Source organism: Stegodyphus dumicola, chromosome 1 (genome assembly GCF_044657685.1).
Source record: "Stegodyphus dumicola isolate Sdum_Otavi_A_Nest chromosome 1, ASM4465768v1".
Taxonomy (NCBI): domain Eukaryota; kingdom Metazoa; phylum Arthropoda; class Arachnida; order Araneae; family Eresidae; genus Stegodyphus; species Stegodyphus dumicola.
The window spans coordinates 57,520,947-57,538,375 of NC_140768.1; the positions used below are offsets into that span (position 1 = coordinate 57,520,947).

The 17,429-nt window shown below is 32.4% G+C and overlaps 1 protein-coding gene across 1 annotated transcript in view; it reads left to right on the plus strand.

The window, feature by feature from the left end:
• The window catches only part of ND-49 (NADH dehydrogenase (ubiquinone) 49 kDa subunit), a 68,292-nt gene that overhangs the window by 378 nt on the left and 50,485 nt on the right, over positions 1 to 17,429 (plus strand). Inside the window, exons 2-3 of the mRNA XM_035370583.2 lie at positions 11,174 to 11,283; positions 16,389 to 16,498. Of these exons, the coding sequence (XP_035226474.1) occupies positions 11,174 to 11,283; positions 16,389 to 16,498 (220 nt within the window). The remainder of the gene's footprint in view (positions 1 to 11,173; positions 11,284 to 16,388; positions 16,499 to 17,429) is intronic.

Sequence of the window (17,429 nt, forward strand, 5' to 3'; positions counted from 1 at the left end):
AAATTTCAAGGTTCAGCACATAACACAATAAAAACATTACATTCGTCTTAAGTATATTGTATTATTAATCATTCATATGAAATATGATTATTTTTGTAATTGAAGTCACACAGTGTTATACAATAGTCAGTTTTTATATTTTTTGAAGTGATGCATATTAGTATTCTGTCTTGTGCTTGGCTTTATATATCTGCCCTCAGAATTATTCATTTTACATGATAACTGGAACCCAAATTGCAGAGTTTCAGTTTAGGTAGTTATGAAAGTGGAGATTGTTGCATTGCCCTAAATCGTGTTTGCTCCTCAGAGTAAAATGCTTTAGATTCAGGATGTTCAGAGTATCTACTCCAGTGATTAAAAAAGACAGAATCTTCATATATTCTGAAATCATATCTCATTATGCTTTTATAAGCCTAAAATAGCACTCATCAAAAGGTTGAAAAACCTCTGTGGTATGAATAAACATACTGAAAGCAGAACTTGATGTGTTTCAAGTTTTGCTAATAATTATCATACGTGTGATCATCATAGATAATGATAACTTTTAGAGTGAAAAACTATCAAAGGTAAATTGGCAAGCATAATCATTGGAAAAGGGCATTAATCAAGAATTGTTCCAGTAATTAAGAATTATTCTGTATATATGACTAAGCTTTTAGTGAGTAAGAATTATGGGTTTAATACATTTTTGGGTAAAATCCTAGTATACGGTGCAGCTTTGGCGCGACTTTGAAAATTATCGCCGACACCAAAAATGATCCAAAGAACGTCTATATGTATATTATACACACATAGTATATATACTATATACTATGTTTAACTGTATATTTTCTTTGAATGACCCGTTAACTACTCATCGTATATGTCCCTTTTTTACTGCTCATCATAAAGTAGCCAAATCCCGTGTGCACCGGATACTAGGATTAAACCCATTTTGTGAAGTAAAGGCATTTTTTTTTTTTTTTTTTTTACTCAACATTTTTTTCCAACAATCTGCTAGCCGAATTACGCTTATGCTAGAACTTTTATGGAACAAAAGTGCTTAATCATGATGAAGATTACGTGCGAAATTGGGAGAAAGTGCAGAATCGCAAACTGCTTGCCGCGTTTTTAAGAATTGCACATACACGGTATCTGTGCAAATGCAAGAATTTAGTGAGAAATCAATCATTTGAAAAAGAGAAAACTGGTGAGTCCTCACAGTAAATTCAATATGTTGTATCCATTCTTAGATGACGATGGTATTCTAAGAGTGGGAGGACGACTAAGAAACGTAAACATCGCAAAGAATGTAAAATATCCAGTCATTCTGCCTAAATCACACTATATTACAGAACTGATAATATGATATTATCACTATAAATATCTTCACGGAGGAGCACAAATTCTCCATTCAGAAATCAAGCAGAGATACTGGATTATTAATGCACGAGCAGCCATTCGCAGGATCATTCGTAAATGTGTAACATGCTGTCGCCACAGAAGTGAGCTGTCATATCAAGCAATGGGTGATCTTCCAGCATCCAGAGTGAATCCCGCAAGAGCTTTTTCGGGTCCTTTCCAAGTTAAACTGAGGAAAGGGCACGGTGTTCAGATAGTGAAGATCTACGTTTGTGTTTTCATATGTTTTAGTACCAAGGCAGTGCATTTAGAACAAGTTGGAGACATGACGACAGATACCTTCATAGCAGCTCTAAAACGATTCATTGCTAGATGTGAAAGACCGGAGGAAATATATAGTGATTGCATTTTGTAGGTGCCAACAGACAACTGAAATCATATCGTTCTGACCAAAAGGTAGCTAGATACTTAACAGAGGAAGAAATTAAGTGGAATTTCAATCCGCCTTCTGCGCCGCACTATGGTGGACTGTGGGAAGCCGCAATAAAGGCTATGAAATATCATATGAGAAGAGCAATTGGTTACCAAGTTCTAACTTTTGAAGAATTTGCTACTTATATAGCAGAAGTTGAGGCGTGTCTAAACTCAAGACCATTAGTAGTGATTTCAAGTGATCCAGATGATTTTTCCGTGATTACACTGAGTCATTTTTTAATAGGAACATCATTAAAGTCTATTTCAGAACCAAATGTGTGGGACAAGACTCTAACACTTCGCAATCGTTGGAAACTAGTTCAGCAAATGTCGCAGTTCTTCTGGAGGAAATGGTCTGAGGACTATTTGACTCAACTGCAAGTTCGCACAAAATCGCATCTTGCTTCAGCAAATGTTAAAGTAAAATGACTTAGTAATCATTAAGGAAGATAACACACCTTCCTTAAAATGGAAACTGGGATGTATCACCGAAATTTACCCAGGTAATGATTACAGAATTCGTGTTGTAAAAGTAAAAACTGCTGATGGTGAATTCAAGAGACCCATTCACAAACTGCGTGTGTTACCAATAGACAGTTAAGTATCGTGAAAAATTTTGAACTTTAACTTGATATTCATCGATATTCATTTGAATTCTTGACGTTTTAATGTTATTATGCTATTACTTATTTATGTTATTAATTTTGTGTAATTCATTGTTCACATTTATATGTTGTTTAGGCTTATTTACTCATTTATAAGCAAGAACTATTTAATCTAGAAATTGTATGTTTACTAAGAATAATGTTAAGTAATAATTTCTTGTAAGAGGTAGTTTGATGTCCTGAATGGTCATCCGTGGGGAGTTATGTTGAGATCTCCCATAGAGGGTGTTGTAGCACCCCTCAACTGTGTGAGAAAAGTTTCCTTTCGAACAAGCCAAGACAATACAAGTTTGCAGTAAAGCACTGCCATTTGACCCCCGTTGGGAGGAGCTGCACTGAGTCACCGCGTTTGAATTCTCCTTCCCTCCTTCGACTTCATCTGATTTATTACTTTGGTAACTTGGCGATTTTTTGGCGACCAACTCTGCTACAGCAACCCTCTGTTTTTTTTTCCGCCGTCATTTTGTCTTCACGAAGTAAAGACATGTTTCTTTTCTTTTTATTTACTCAACACTTTTTCCAACAATCTACTAGCCGAAATACACTTATGCTAGAAATTTTATGGAATAAAACTGCTTAATCATGACAAATATTAACTGCAAAATTGGGAAAAAGTGCAGAATCGCAAACTCCTTGCCGCGTTTTTCAAAATCGCACATACACAGTAACCATGTACACGTCGACTTATTTTTACTTAAAAAAAATCCCAGAATTGCACAAAAATGGCATTGCGCACACTCTTGACTTATCCATCTAAACTGCTATTTTCTCATAAATTACAAAAATTTGCACGAAAATGCAGGAAAATTTTGTGAATCTTTAAACTCGGTAAAAAGCACATGTATAAAATTACCTGATCGCGAAAAATTATATACCCTATCCAAGGATGAACATTTCCATGTATAATATAAATAAAATATCCAAAAACTTTTACCTCTAAATTATCTATTATAAACATCACCAACGAATCTATAACAAAACATTAAAAATGGTTACAAATACTTAGTCTCAAATATTTAAATTATTTCCATGCACGTTTACTTCCACTGACACGTTTACCAAATTGCTACAAACATATAATTCACAAAATAACTATAATTTAATTAAAATATAATTAAACCATTTACACGTCGACTTATTTTTACTTAAAAAAACATCCTAGAATTGCACAAAAATGGCATTGCACACACTCTTGACTTTATCCATCTAAACTGCTATTTTCTCATAAATTCGAAAAATTTCATGAAAATTTTGTGAATCTTTAAATTTGGTAAAAAGGAGATATATGAAATTACCTGATCGCGAAAAAGTATATACCCTTTCCAAGGATGAACATTTGCACGTATAAAATAAATAAAATATCCAAAAACTTTTCCCTCTAAATTATCTATTATAAACCTCACCTACCAATTTCTAACGCAAACATTAAAAATGGTTCCAAATACTTAAATTCTTTCTATGCACATTTACTTCTACTCAAACGTATTCCAAAATACTACAAACATATAACTCTCAAAATCACGATCATTAAATTAATCATACCCACATGTTGGACATTCATACTTATCCGCAATTAAGCAATTCTTTTCAATTACACATAAACGGAATAAAAATTTCGGATTTACTTTATATAGGGCCATGGGATCCAAATATTAAACAACACTGTTTCACAGAACATAGAATGAAACTAATGCTGTACAGCAGATATTTTTACAAATCTACACCCTTTTCCGATTAAAGAACAGTGATTCGTTCATTATTGTCACATGACATATCTCATGATTTCTCATTTCCCTCACACAAAATAATGCGTAATCGGAACACAGTACTTCTCGCATTATTCCCAAAGTCCTAGGTAGTAATCTTTATCGCCTCCAAAATGTCGCCAAACTACCTGTTACCATATTCCAAAGTTCAGCTATTACTTTTTTCGCATAGCAAGGAGTGGTGAGCTAGGCTGTTGCAGTTCTTGCATGGGTCGAGTTTAGTTTTACAGAATCACGCTAAATGGAATTTTGTGAAACAGTGAAAACATCGATTATCTCTTCGTAATCTATTTTTCCTTTCCGCGACACTTTAAAATTCGCAAAATTCATGTTGTTTGATATTACAAAATATGCAGTTTCTTTTAACATTTGTAGTATAACTAGCAGTTGATATATTCCTATTAAGCTTTTTATTTCAAATTTCCTAGAATTATTTTTATATTCATTACCAAAATTATGATATTTTTCAGTTTTTCTACTAAATAAATATCTTCTTTCCCTAGAAAGTATCTCTTTGTCTAGAAAGGTAAATAGATGCTTAAAATTCCAATCACTATCTGGATATGCTCTGTTGAATTCTAAAACAAGTTCCCTTGGAATTCTTTCTAACAAAATGGGAATCAATAAAGTGCTGAAAGATTTTGTTTCAACTCCTAACGACTCTAAACTTCTAATTTGAGTATCAGCTTTGTCAAACAACCTTCTCAATCCAGTTAAATCATTTATACTTCTAATAATAGTAATTTTAAATAACTCATTCAAATGTGTCTGTATAAGAGTATTCTTATTACCAAATCTATCTTTTAATATATCCAAAGCAGCATCATAATTTTCTTCTGTTAACGCAAAACCGCTTATACAATTAGATGCCGTACCCCCTAAACATGACCTTAAATAATTAAATTTACCTATCTTTGTAAGATTACTGTTATTATGAATAGCGCTTTCAAACTGGTTATAAAATTCTAACCAAGAAGTAGGATCACCATAATATTTACTGATTATCAATTTAGGAAGTTTAACTGTTTTGGTTTCTCTAAAGGATTGGTTTTCTAGTGTACCTTGAGCAGTTGCGGGAATAGAAAAGGATACGTTACTAATATTAATTTCATCTTTCATTAATCTATCAATTACATTAGTTATCTTTTGTTTTCAGAGGATAATTTTTTCTAAATATTCCTCTGACACAGTAATTTCCTGTTCTATATCATCACAATTACACAGATTTTTCACTTCATCGTTTAATCGTTTTAAATTAGTTTCCTTATCTATTATTATCTAAATTCCTTTAAAGTATCTACCTTATTCGTAACATTTATCTCGCTTAATAAAAGTTTCAAATTTGTTAATTAACTTAGTTAACGTAGACCTAACTGCGCTACGCTCCTTTCTCAACTTAGGTAATTCCGACATTTTACAACAATTCAAATTTCAAACAAAACATCAAAACAAAGCCTACCTTCACTTCCTGCAAAATTCCACAAATTCCCAAAAGCTTGCAACTAAACCACTAGAATCCACAGCTTCCAAGACCGACTCTACCTCATTGGTGGCTCCAAAAAAAAAAAAAAAAAAAATGCGAAGTGTGCTCCTTCAAAATTGCTCCACATTTTAAATAAATACATTTAATTACATTATATTACATAGTACAGTTACATAGCAATTACGCGTTACACAGCTCTTCACACTACATTCTCAAAACCCACGGCAACTCTCGCTCGAATCGAAACTTTTCTCACACAGTTGAGGAGTGCTACAACGCCCTCTATGGGAGATCTCAACAGTATCCATGTACACATCGACCTATTTTCACTTAGAAAAACATCCCAGAATTGCACAAAAATGGCATTGTACACACTCTTGACTTTATCCATGTACACTGCTAAAGTCCTAGCTAGTAACCTTTATCGCCTTACCAAAATGTCGCCAAACTACCTGTTACCATATTCCAAAGATTAGCCATGTCTTTTTACAAATTTATTATCTTTATTTACTGGCTTTTTACAAAATTTTAAACCATATTAAAATGTTTATGCCTTCAAAATAAAAAATTCTTATAACTAACATTTGTTAACATTTTTTATGTGTATACTGTATGCTGTCGCCAACAAAGTCTGCTTTCGAGATTTGCACCGGCGAAACGTAAAAGTACCATATATTGATTAGTATAAATATCCTTAAAATGTTAACTTAAAGCTGAACTGAACTGAACTTATTACTAATCTTTGCTAAACAGTATGTATGACCCTTTGACTGCTATGGGCGCTGTGTCAATGTTCACAGCGCCCATAGCAGCTCATATGTGTTCAGCAAAAACCATTGGTGTGGCTTATGGGTGCATACATCTGCTCGGAGCAAGCCATCCATCTAGACTATGGACGCAAATATGTGCTCGGTAAAGGCCTTGGCTGTTTACTGCTGTCTCGTGTATGTTCAGAAGTTATTTCTATTGTACGTCACTAACACTCATACCTGATTTGTTGCTTAGCAGCATGAAGAAATGAAATCTTGTTTATTTGCTCAGTCATACTGTGGTTGCATGCTGCTCATGTGAAGTGCTTCAACTTGGAGCAGTTAGCAGTGTGAAAGGGTTAATAAACTTAATCTGGATGTTTGGCAAGGTTCTTTAATATACTAAGGTTAGGCCAGGAACGGAAAAAGCGTGCCATTGGTTGCTGGTAGTGACGTCACCCGGGAGACAAGACGCATCGGCCGACGCGGCTGCTACATGATTTTGGTAATGGAAAAAATGTAAACTAAAGCAAAATGATCATTTTATATGTGGTAGATACACCGGAAATACCGGGTATATACTTTCCGATTAAGTATTTTGTTAAAGAAAATGTTTATTTTATGCACAGAGTTCTACGAATGCTGAAAATAATTGTAAACATTAAATTCTTTTCGTAAAGGAAAGCATTAGAAAATGAAAAATGATATTTAAGTTAATTAAGGGAAATAAATATTGTAAAACAAGGTATTTTTCAATATTTTTTCGTAGTATTGTTTGCACTAAATAAATCTTGTTGAACAGAACACATGATGGCATAACTGCTAAAACCATGTTAAAAACATAATCAAAAAGTATTATTCTATTTATTTTCATTGCTCATGCACTTTTTTTAATACAAATGAACTTTGACATTCCATGAGAAATATATGATCGTGATTTTCAGTTTAAATTACATATCTCAAGCAAAAGTATATATAAAAAGATTTGACTTTAGTGATTCTACAAATTTTTTAATATCCGTCATTTATACTTTTAAATAGTATACTTACTGCATTCTTTTTAAAGTGAAAAGTCACTTCATACTGATTCACTTCAGATTTTAGCAGAAGTGCGTATATTTTCAGTATAATCTAAAAGTACTCTTATAATCCCTTACACTCCCAAGATTTCTATATAACATTTATCCTGACGTGATTATTTGCTGTAGTAAATAATCTTCGATATTGGCATCCTGTTCCATACATTAAAAATGGAACAATTAAAATACATTTTCTTACACATATACGCACAATAATAATAATAATAAACTTGCCCTACATCTTAGTTTCGGCCCACCAGCGGCCGAGCGGTAAAGTCGCTGAACACTGGTAGTTCGGTCTGAATCCCGCGAACGGGCTGGCTGCATGGATGTTTTCGTGGTTTTCCTCATGCGTAACGTATATACGAGCCAGTTTCCCTGAGAAAGTCCTCCACGAAGACATCACACCTATTACGCAGATAACCCTAGTGTGCTTTGCCATAATTAAATACACCACCACATCTTAATTTCAATTCAGCCTGTACACAAATTAAATATTTTTAATTACTAATGTATTTTTATCAGGTTGTTTCTTAAAATACTTTTGTTATACTCGAAATATGTGTTCAATATTGAATTATTTTTCTTTCTCTTATAATTAAAAACAAGTTATATGGAATCAAAATTAAAACATATGCAGCAGTTAAATAACACTGAACAGAATATCTTACTTACTCTTTCGCTATTTGTATTCTAGCATTATACATAGATTTGTTTTCCTTCAGGTTCAAGCATGTGTAAGTTATATCAATTAAATTACATCACACATACCTGTATGCATCAGTTAAATAACACTGAAGGAAATATGTCACTCACTCATTCGATGTTTGCATCATAGAGTGGTCGAGAAATTGTTCTTTCCTCACGGTGAGGCATGTATCAGTTTACTTAGTTCGCAAAGCTTAACCCAGACGCTGCTTCAATACATAGAATTACGTTTGGGATATAAAGAAAGTAACCAAAACATGTGAATGAAGTTATATACGCGAATTTATTAACTAATCATTCAGGTACTCAGTATTGGTAAACATGACACTGAGTTTAAATATCTCACTACGATGTAAGTCTCATACAAAAAATGAAGATTATGATAACAAATGATTTAAAATGAGAAATTTTTCAATTTAAATGTAAAATAGCAGTAAAATGAAAAATAAATGTAAAATTACATCACAGTTATGTATGAAAACTACATACATTCATTAAAAAAATAGTTATTTTATCTGGTTGTAAAGAGTGTTTTCCTCCAAAAAAACGTGTTAACGTGTATAATTCTGACACAACGCTATAGCACAATTTGCCACTTCCGCCTAGGTATAATAGCAAATTAACAACACAAATCAAATCAAACTGTTGATGCAACGAAAGTAAACAAACGCCAAGAACTAACGCTGTCACCCACATGACGTCATGCGTATGTGGCATAACTTTCTCCCTGCACTGCGCATCGCTCTTGGGCCCCTCCTGGATGTTTGGTATATCTGGTTCTCAAATCACATCTATATGTTTCAATAAGAATTATGTAATCAACATTTTTGCTAAAGTTTTAAATTTAAGTTTGAAATCTATGTAATACTAGAAGGCAAGTTTGTGTAAATGATTGGTATTAAATTTATAAAACTTAAACAGAAAATTATCATGATTTTATGTTTTTCTCAGAGCAGAAGAAAACTATCAATCAATAAATAAATGAAATAAATTCCTTGCAATTATAAAAGAAATATAATTTTTTAAAGTAACTCTATATAAATAGTTCATAAAAAGTGATCATTTATTTGTGTTCATCTCAAGCCAAAAGATTTTATTTTGAATGAAAGAAAAGCAATAGTTTTTAAGATACAAAACAAACTCTAAGTGAGAATAAGTCACGGCATGCTGAAATATATCAGCTGAAATGCACCCAAGTACTGCCTTACCACTCATTACCACAGGTATGTATTGTGATTCAGATTGATATGTTATTCCTTATGCAGTGCATTTATTAAAAAGCTTGGTTTTCATTGATCTATGTTACTTTACTTTACTGGTATAATATATTCGTAATAATACAGTCTTCCTTTCTCTCTCTTTTTCATCCTATATAATTATTTGTCATTTGACATTGAAAATAAGGATATAAAACTTTATAATTCTTTATAGTATGCTTCCTGATAATTTACTTATTTATTTATTTCAAGAGAAAAATAATATATGTTCATTGAAATATTTTATAACATGTATATATCATTTCATAATATTTGTATTCTGCCTGATATTTAGCTATGTTTTATTCTGTAAATGTATGCTTGCTTCATAATTATACTAAATCTTTTATATATTGTCTTGGGATTGCCTTTTTTAATGTAGAAGCTTAGTATTTTCTTTAACTGAGGTAAAATTGGTAAAAATATATTTACGGGTGCCCCTTGGCGATTTTTGGCGGACACCAAGTTTGCGCAATTCTTTGGCTTGTTATTTTGGCTTTGTGTAGCGGAGTTTTTTTTGCCAAAAATTTATGCTACACAAAGCTAAAATAACAAGTCAAAGAACTGCACAAACTCAGTATCCATGTACACATCAATCTATTTTTACTTAAAAAAATCAGAGAATTGTCTGAACCCGGCATTGAGCACTTCCTTGACTTTGTCCATGTACACATCGATCTATTTTCACTTAAAAAGTTAAAGGAGCACTCAGTTATACACTTTCTATTTAAACAAAAAATATATAATCTCAATAAACTACATTTTAAATCAAACAGTGAAATAACATTAAAAAGGAAATTCATCTTAAACTATCTAAGTACTACAAAAAAGAAATATCCGCTTACCTTATTTAGAAATTTCCATGTTTTCGGTCTGTGGCACACAAAATTCCGTAATAGCTTCCAAAAACTTTCCTCAAACCATGATCCCTTTCTAATGGAATGCTTTATATGGTGAGCACTTCAACCTTTCTTGCTGCAAACCCATTCAAAGGCCATCTGAACGATCTTTACGTTCCACCATACAGATTTCCTTTGCACAAACAAGACAGTTACAATTCTGTTGTATTTCATCCAACAAAGTTTCTTTTCTTCTGTCCTCAACCCCCCTCAAAAAAAAAAAAAAAAAAAAATCGCTCTCTTTTTCTGTACCACTAAACATTCACTTTACCACCACATTTTACGATGCAAAGCACCTAATATGCAACTCACTTCCTAACTGACATCCAACAAATATTTTCCCATCAGTCAAATTCACAGCAATCATGCAACCAATCACGCCATAATAGGGTTTCCATAGAATTCGACGGTAAAATCCTAGGAGAGCCCACACCCTTGGCAACAAACTGGGAAAATGCAGAATCATCCACTACTTTGCGTGTTTCTCAAAATTGCCAACTTGAAAATAACAAGTAAAAAAATTGCACAAACTTGGTATCCATGTACACATTGACCTATTTTCACTTAAAAAAAATATCTCAGAATTACACAAACTTGGCATTGACTCATAATAATTATTTTTCATATATTCTATAAATTATTAGAAGAGACTTTCTAAATATGATTTTCTATTAAGAAATATAGAATTTCTTTTTCTAGGAAAAATTTTCAATCTATCAATCTCTTATTTTCTATTTGCATATTTAATTTCAGGGGTAGTAAAACCTGGTATCCTGATGCAGAATTTTTTGAGCAGTTCTCAGGTCCTGTCATGTATCCCGAACAGTTTCCTGGTGTGAAGTGGAGACCTCCACGTTACAAAGGTATCTGTTGTAAATTTGCATAATTTAATAGCATATTGTTATGTGCATATGGCTTCATAATGAATTGAAAGTACACAGAACTGATGATAGCTTGATAAAATTTATTTTCTCAAAAGAGACACATTACAGCTCTGAAATATATAGTTACAGTTACGTATAGGGCCAGATACAATTACAAATACATATAGGGATCAGGCCATTTACAGTTATATAAGTATCCGACCAAAATATCATTAAGTTTGGCAACTTTTAGTGATTTCTTGCCACAGCTGGTAACAAAAATTGGTCACCAAAACCATTGTCAGCTTGGCAGTATTATGCTAGTTTAGCAAGATAGCTATTTACCTTAATGTTAAATGGACTTGTCCTTGTAATCTTAATTTGTCCGGTGTAGCTTCACGTGTTTAAGGCATTTCGTGCTACGTTATACATGAGATACTAAAAATTTACATATAATTTCACTAAAATTATTTACATATGTGCGAAATCCATAAAAATGTAAATAATGATTAAAAATAAATTTTTTACGTGTAACTGTGGGCACACAGTGAAATTTTGCTGTCTTCTTTGTCACTTTAAATAGATGTATAGTATAATGACAAATTCTGGTATTTACATGTTATCCCATTTATTGGCCAAGTAGTGTTATTTAGCATCAGTTATGTATTACCACTTCCTTTAGAATTCTGAAGTGGCAATTGGCGATCATTGCCAAAATTTCTGCCATTGGTCAACAGGATAATAGGTGAGTACCCAAATTTCTTTAAATAAGAAACAAAAATTAGATTTCATAATATAATACACTTAATAATTTATGATGAATATTTTCATGACTTTTCATAAATATCCTTCAACTGGTCAATTTTTATATATATATACGTGTATAAACCAAAGAGGCATTACATTATGACCACTTCTCACCTAAAGCGATGAGCTTGCCCAGAGACAAAACCATGGCAAAAAATATGTATTGTTAAGAAGGAAAACTTCGCAACAGCAGGAGTGGCTCCCTTCGAACGAAAAGGGAAACAGCTGCGCATATGTGAAATGTCTGTCGCCAAAAAGCCTCAAAGCTCAGAACTGATGTCGAAGTTTGAACAGGTTCGACGGTCATTTTTATCAAGAGTTTAAAGCTGTGTGACTCCATTTTTTCCCCTCCATATTGATGGACATAAAATCAGACATCAAACTGTGATATGAATAATGCAAGTTTAACAGCCAGGAAAAGTGAAACTTCACCTAATTTTCTTATTTCTCTTAACCCGTGTTCCTCAATTTCCTATACACGTTGTGGAGGAGGAAAATCTCAGCCGGGTCCAGTACATCACAGAGGGGGGGGGGGATTCCAAGGAGTTTGGAAATTCTCACCATCAGGTTCCCTTGGCGAATTTCACTCTTCTTTCTAGTGGCATAGAAAACAAATTGGTTTACATTACGTCTATGGAGCCTTTCATTCTTTACAGAGACGTTCTTTGACCAGGGTGTATGTGTTGCTGATGCTAGAGTATATTAAGTCCCATGCATTGTTTTTTTCGCATGTAGAATGTGTAATGACATGATAGGAAATGCAGCTGATTTATCAGATTTCAGTAAAGTTCAAATCATTATGGTTTGATGCCTGCGAGCATTGATTTCAGAAATACAGCATTTAGTGGGCTGTGTTATGAGTACTTATTAAAAGTGGTGTATGGGTGGGGAAATGACAATTTGCTGCCTATCTGTTTGTCTACCAGATCCATTGCTTTCAGAGAAGAGTAGAGATTGTTATGCATTGTTTGCCATGACTGAAGGGCTACAATGCTGAAATCACCAGCAGCGACAACAGTGGTAACACAGATGTTGTGTCGTAACATGCAGATGACAGGTGAGAGTGAGTTCGGCAAACCCATGCGACTTTCAAGGACTATTCAGGTATCGCCCGGAATCCACAACCGTTGTCTCAACACACAGTGCAGCATACATTGTGTATGTGCGTATGCAGCCAGCATCTGAACCGCGTGCCTGTGCTGATGTTACACCATCACCAACAGTGCAGTGCCTCCAGTAGATCAAGGAACATGGGCATTAGACCGTGTAAGAATGATGGCAATCCCATTAACTCTTTTAGATGGTGGCTGAACAACACATTCAGAATTGAAATTGCCTTTGAATGTGCGAATCATTGAGACAACTTGCATTATAAACAAAAATTCTGAAATGGCTAAAGTACTCCAATCATGTTATCTCATTATATGGGACTAAGGCAACATGGCACACGTACGTTTTGTTGCTGTCATGCTTCTATGATTGCTTTTAATATGGCTTTAGAAATATTTTCTCATTCCAAGGACTTTTGGCACATTAACTCTGTAAAGTAAAATTCATGATGGTGAAACAGGCCTCCTCATTTTTTTTTATACCACTGCTTAGCGGAGTGCCACAGGTTTTCAACATTTTGTATATGAGCAGCTGTTGTTGGAACAACAAAATAAAGTTTATGGTTCACAAGGCCTCTAACATATTTTTTCCAGTTCCTTTGTTTTGTGTGTTCACCAACAGTATGAATAAATCATCGATCTTTTAAATTTTATTTTAAAGTGTATATGTGCATTACATTTTTACATAAAGTAAATACAGTCAAAAGTCGTTAATCCGGACTCGTCGGAACTTTGGCGATTCCGGATTATCGATTTTTCCGGATTATAGATCATCAGTTTAAATCTGGTAAGATGGCATGCAGAAATTATAAAATTAAAAATATGAAACCGTAATTTATGAAATAAAGAACAATTATGATCTAAAGGGTATCTGTTACAAGTCAAACACAAAATGAGCGAAAGTTTCTCTTCTGCCAGTGGCAACGAGGAGTCAAAAAACGAACTGGGAAGCGAGCGGTCACTCAGTCTGTTTCTCTTGATAGAATTTGATACGAAGGGGGGATAATCCCCATCTTTTGATTTGAAATTAATCTCGAATTATGTATATATTGTAATATAAAAGATGTGTGTAAATAAAAGTCGTTAAGACTTAATTGAAGTAGTGATTTGAATCGAATATAGAAATCGAAAGCTCTCCCAAACAGAACTATGGATTTTAGAAATGACAGTATCAAAATTTACAAAAAAAAAAAAAAAAAAAAAAAAAAAAAAAACTTAATTTTTGTTTGTTTATTTTATTAAACATTTCTTTCAATGTAAGTTGAAAGAAATTTACATTTTGTTTAAGTTGCTTCATTTTTTATGTGATAATACATTCTCTTTAATTCTATAAACAGACATAATTTCTTGTTCAGTTACAAAGTTCCGCTGTTTAAGTCCTATAATTGCTGTGCCGAGAATACCGGCTAATTTGTCAATCGAAATTTTTTCGTTTTCAATAACCTCTGTTACTTTCTTCGCTATCGGAAGCGAATTATAATGACGAGGAATTTTATTTAAATCATATCAAAGACGGAGTACATAGAGATGAAATACTACATTTAGTAAGGAATTATAAGCCAAATAAAATAAAAACATCTGCACTGAAGATAAGGATAGTGCTGACAGATCAACTTCCAATTCATTGCGTGCTGCCGCGTTAAAGATAAACAAAGTTTAGATAAACAAACATTAAAGTTTAGATAAACAAAGGATATGCCTTTATCCATTTTTTGCAGGAATTCCACATTTTGTTTAACGGACTCAGAAACATACTTTCGCTTTTAAATCCTTTACATATTAGTAAATATATATCAGGAATTTTATTTGACATAATCGAAAGTTCAAGCTTACTTTTATAAAATTGCTCTAACAGTCTGCAAAAAATAATAAGCCGAATCCAATTCGAAGATTCAGGAACAACGCAATATGCAACATTAACTGAATTAGATAATTTTAGCTTAGCTTATACCATCCGTTATACATTAAACGCACATTCGTAAACGTATTTTGCGCACACGCAGACGCATATTCGCAGCCGTAAAGGTCTTACGCGTATGCGTCAACATCCTTTACGGCTTTGAGGTCCGGATTATGGGTGTCTGAATTAACGACTTTTGACTGTAATACTGTGTTATACAAATATATTAAATCTGTTACATTTCTTTTTAGTGCAAATTGTGGACTGCAGTTATATGATTTCAGTTAAACAGTATTTTCAAGGAACAAATCTGCCATGTGAATCAAGGATTTCTTATATTACTTATAAATTTAATCCCAGTGAACAGGCTGACTGCATGGGAATTTTCTAGGTTTCTTCATGTATTATGAACATATGAGCCAGTTTCTCTTAGATAATCATCTACTATAGCATCAAGCAAGATAATGCTTTTAGCAGTGCCATTCTGCTTTCTGCACAGCGGCATTTCCTGCATCAGCAAGAGATAGGCAGTCCTAATATGCTTTGGAAAATCTTACACAAAGGCTTCAAACAAGATTATGCTTTTAACAACATCATTCATTCCTTTTTCTGAACAGCAGCATTTCGTATAGAGGAAGAGACAGACAGTCCAAATAGACTTTTATCAAATGATGCTTAGAAATTTAAATTCAGTTTCTGGCTTATTTCTGAACAGTATACATCACATGTTTATAGATGAGTTTATTTTTAAGTTCTCTGTAACTGTGCAGATGTAAATGATGATCCAACCTTATGAATTTATTATATTCTTTATAATGTCAAGTTTGGTAATCTGATTAGGTATAAGTTTTGATATACATGGAAGGAAATTTTATAGTTGAGTTTATTTTAGGGATTAAAAAAATTACAAGTTTACAAGTTCATATATAAATATGGATTAATATATAATTTCAAAGTAATTAGTATTTTTTAATGTGACATTTCAGTGAAATTTCTGTGTCATTAAATTAATCCTGTTGCTGGTGGTTTTTTCATTATAAGGAATTTTTGAACTAAACTATTTGTTTTTGCTTAATATATTAAATATTTCATGAAATTTCATTGGAATTCTTAAATATTATTTCTGGTTTACTGTTATGATTCATGTGTCATATAACTTAATGTGAATTGTAATAGTTTAAATCAAGATGCATAGCATAAATTTATGTTTAGTAACTATATATTATTATGTCTTGTAACTTTTGCCATAAAGAAGGAAGAAATTTAGATATTTTCTTTTTCCTTTATAGAACGTGTTCCACCTGTAGAAAAGAAAATTCAAAACATGATATTGAACTTTGGACCACAGCATCCTGCTGCTCATGGAGTATTGCGCCTATTACTAGAACTAGATGGAGAAGTAAGTTTGTCATATGATAAAGTTAAATGAGAATTTTTTTAATATTATTTTATATGTGGTTAAGCATATCTATTTTAAAAGATTCTAAAGCATCTGAAGTTTATCTGTTCTGAAATCACATCTAAAATTGAAATTGGTGTTAGTTTGCATGTGTTTTCTTTTTATTATTATTAAATTCGTTTGTTTGATTTTGCTTTTTTAAAATTTTAAATCTTTGTTGATTACTAGCTGCATAAAAGAATTATATAAAAATTTTGAATTTTATTTGGTTCCCTTTAAATTATATCATTTTCATTTTGTATCAAATTTATCATTACCCGATATGAAGTATATCATTATGATTTTATTTCATGTTCTTTGCAATTGATAAAATAAACACAATATAGAATGAGAACAAATAATAAAACTTTATTTTTATTATATATATTTTTTAATCTTTTTATTAGAACATATGAAGTTTCTCATTTCCTTCCTTCCTTTTTCTTTTCTTTGTATTTAAGTGAATGCATCAACTGGTTGTAAAAACGGACATATCTTATAAAATTTCTTATTTCTTATAAAATGTTTCTCTTTGTTTATTAACAAAGCAATATCTGTAAGCTATAAAGACAGCCAAACAACTGCATTCCATCAATTCACACAGTTATCATGAAAATTGACAACTTTCTGTGGTGGTCAGAAAATAATCAGAAAGTACTGTAATTTTTTGCTTTCGCTTGTCAACAGTAGAATTTTCTCTTGCACAACTAAGTAAAATTTTCATTATTTTATGAACAAAAAGGTATTTGATATTTTTATAGCTAAAAAAAAGAAAAAATGGGGATGAAAGAATATATTTTTTCCTGTAACTCAGTTTTTGTTATTAGCATTTTATCACATTTATTAACTACACTTTTGTATTCTTTGGAATATTGAATGAGAAATGAAAAGC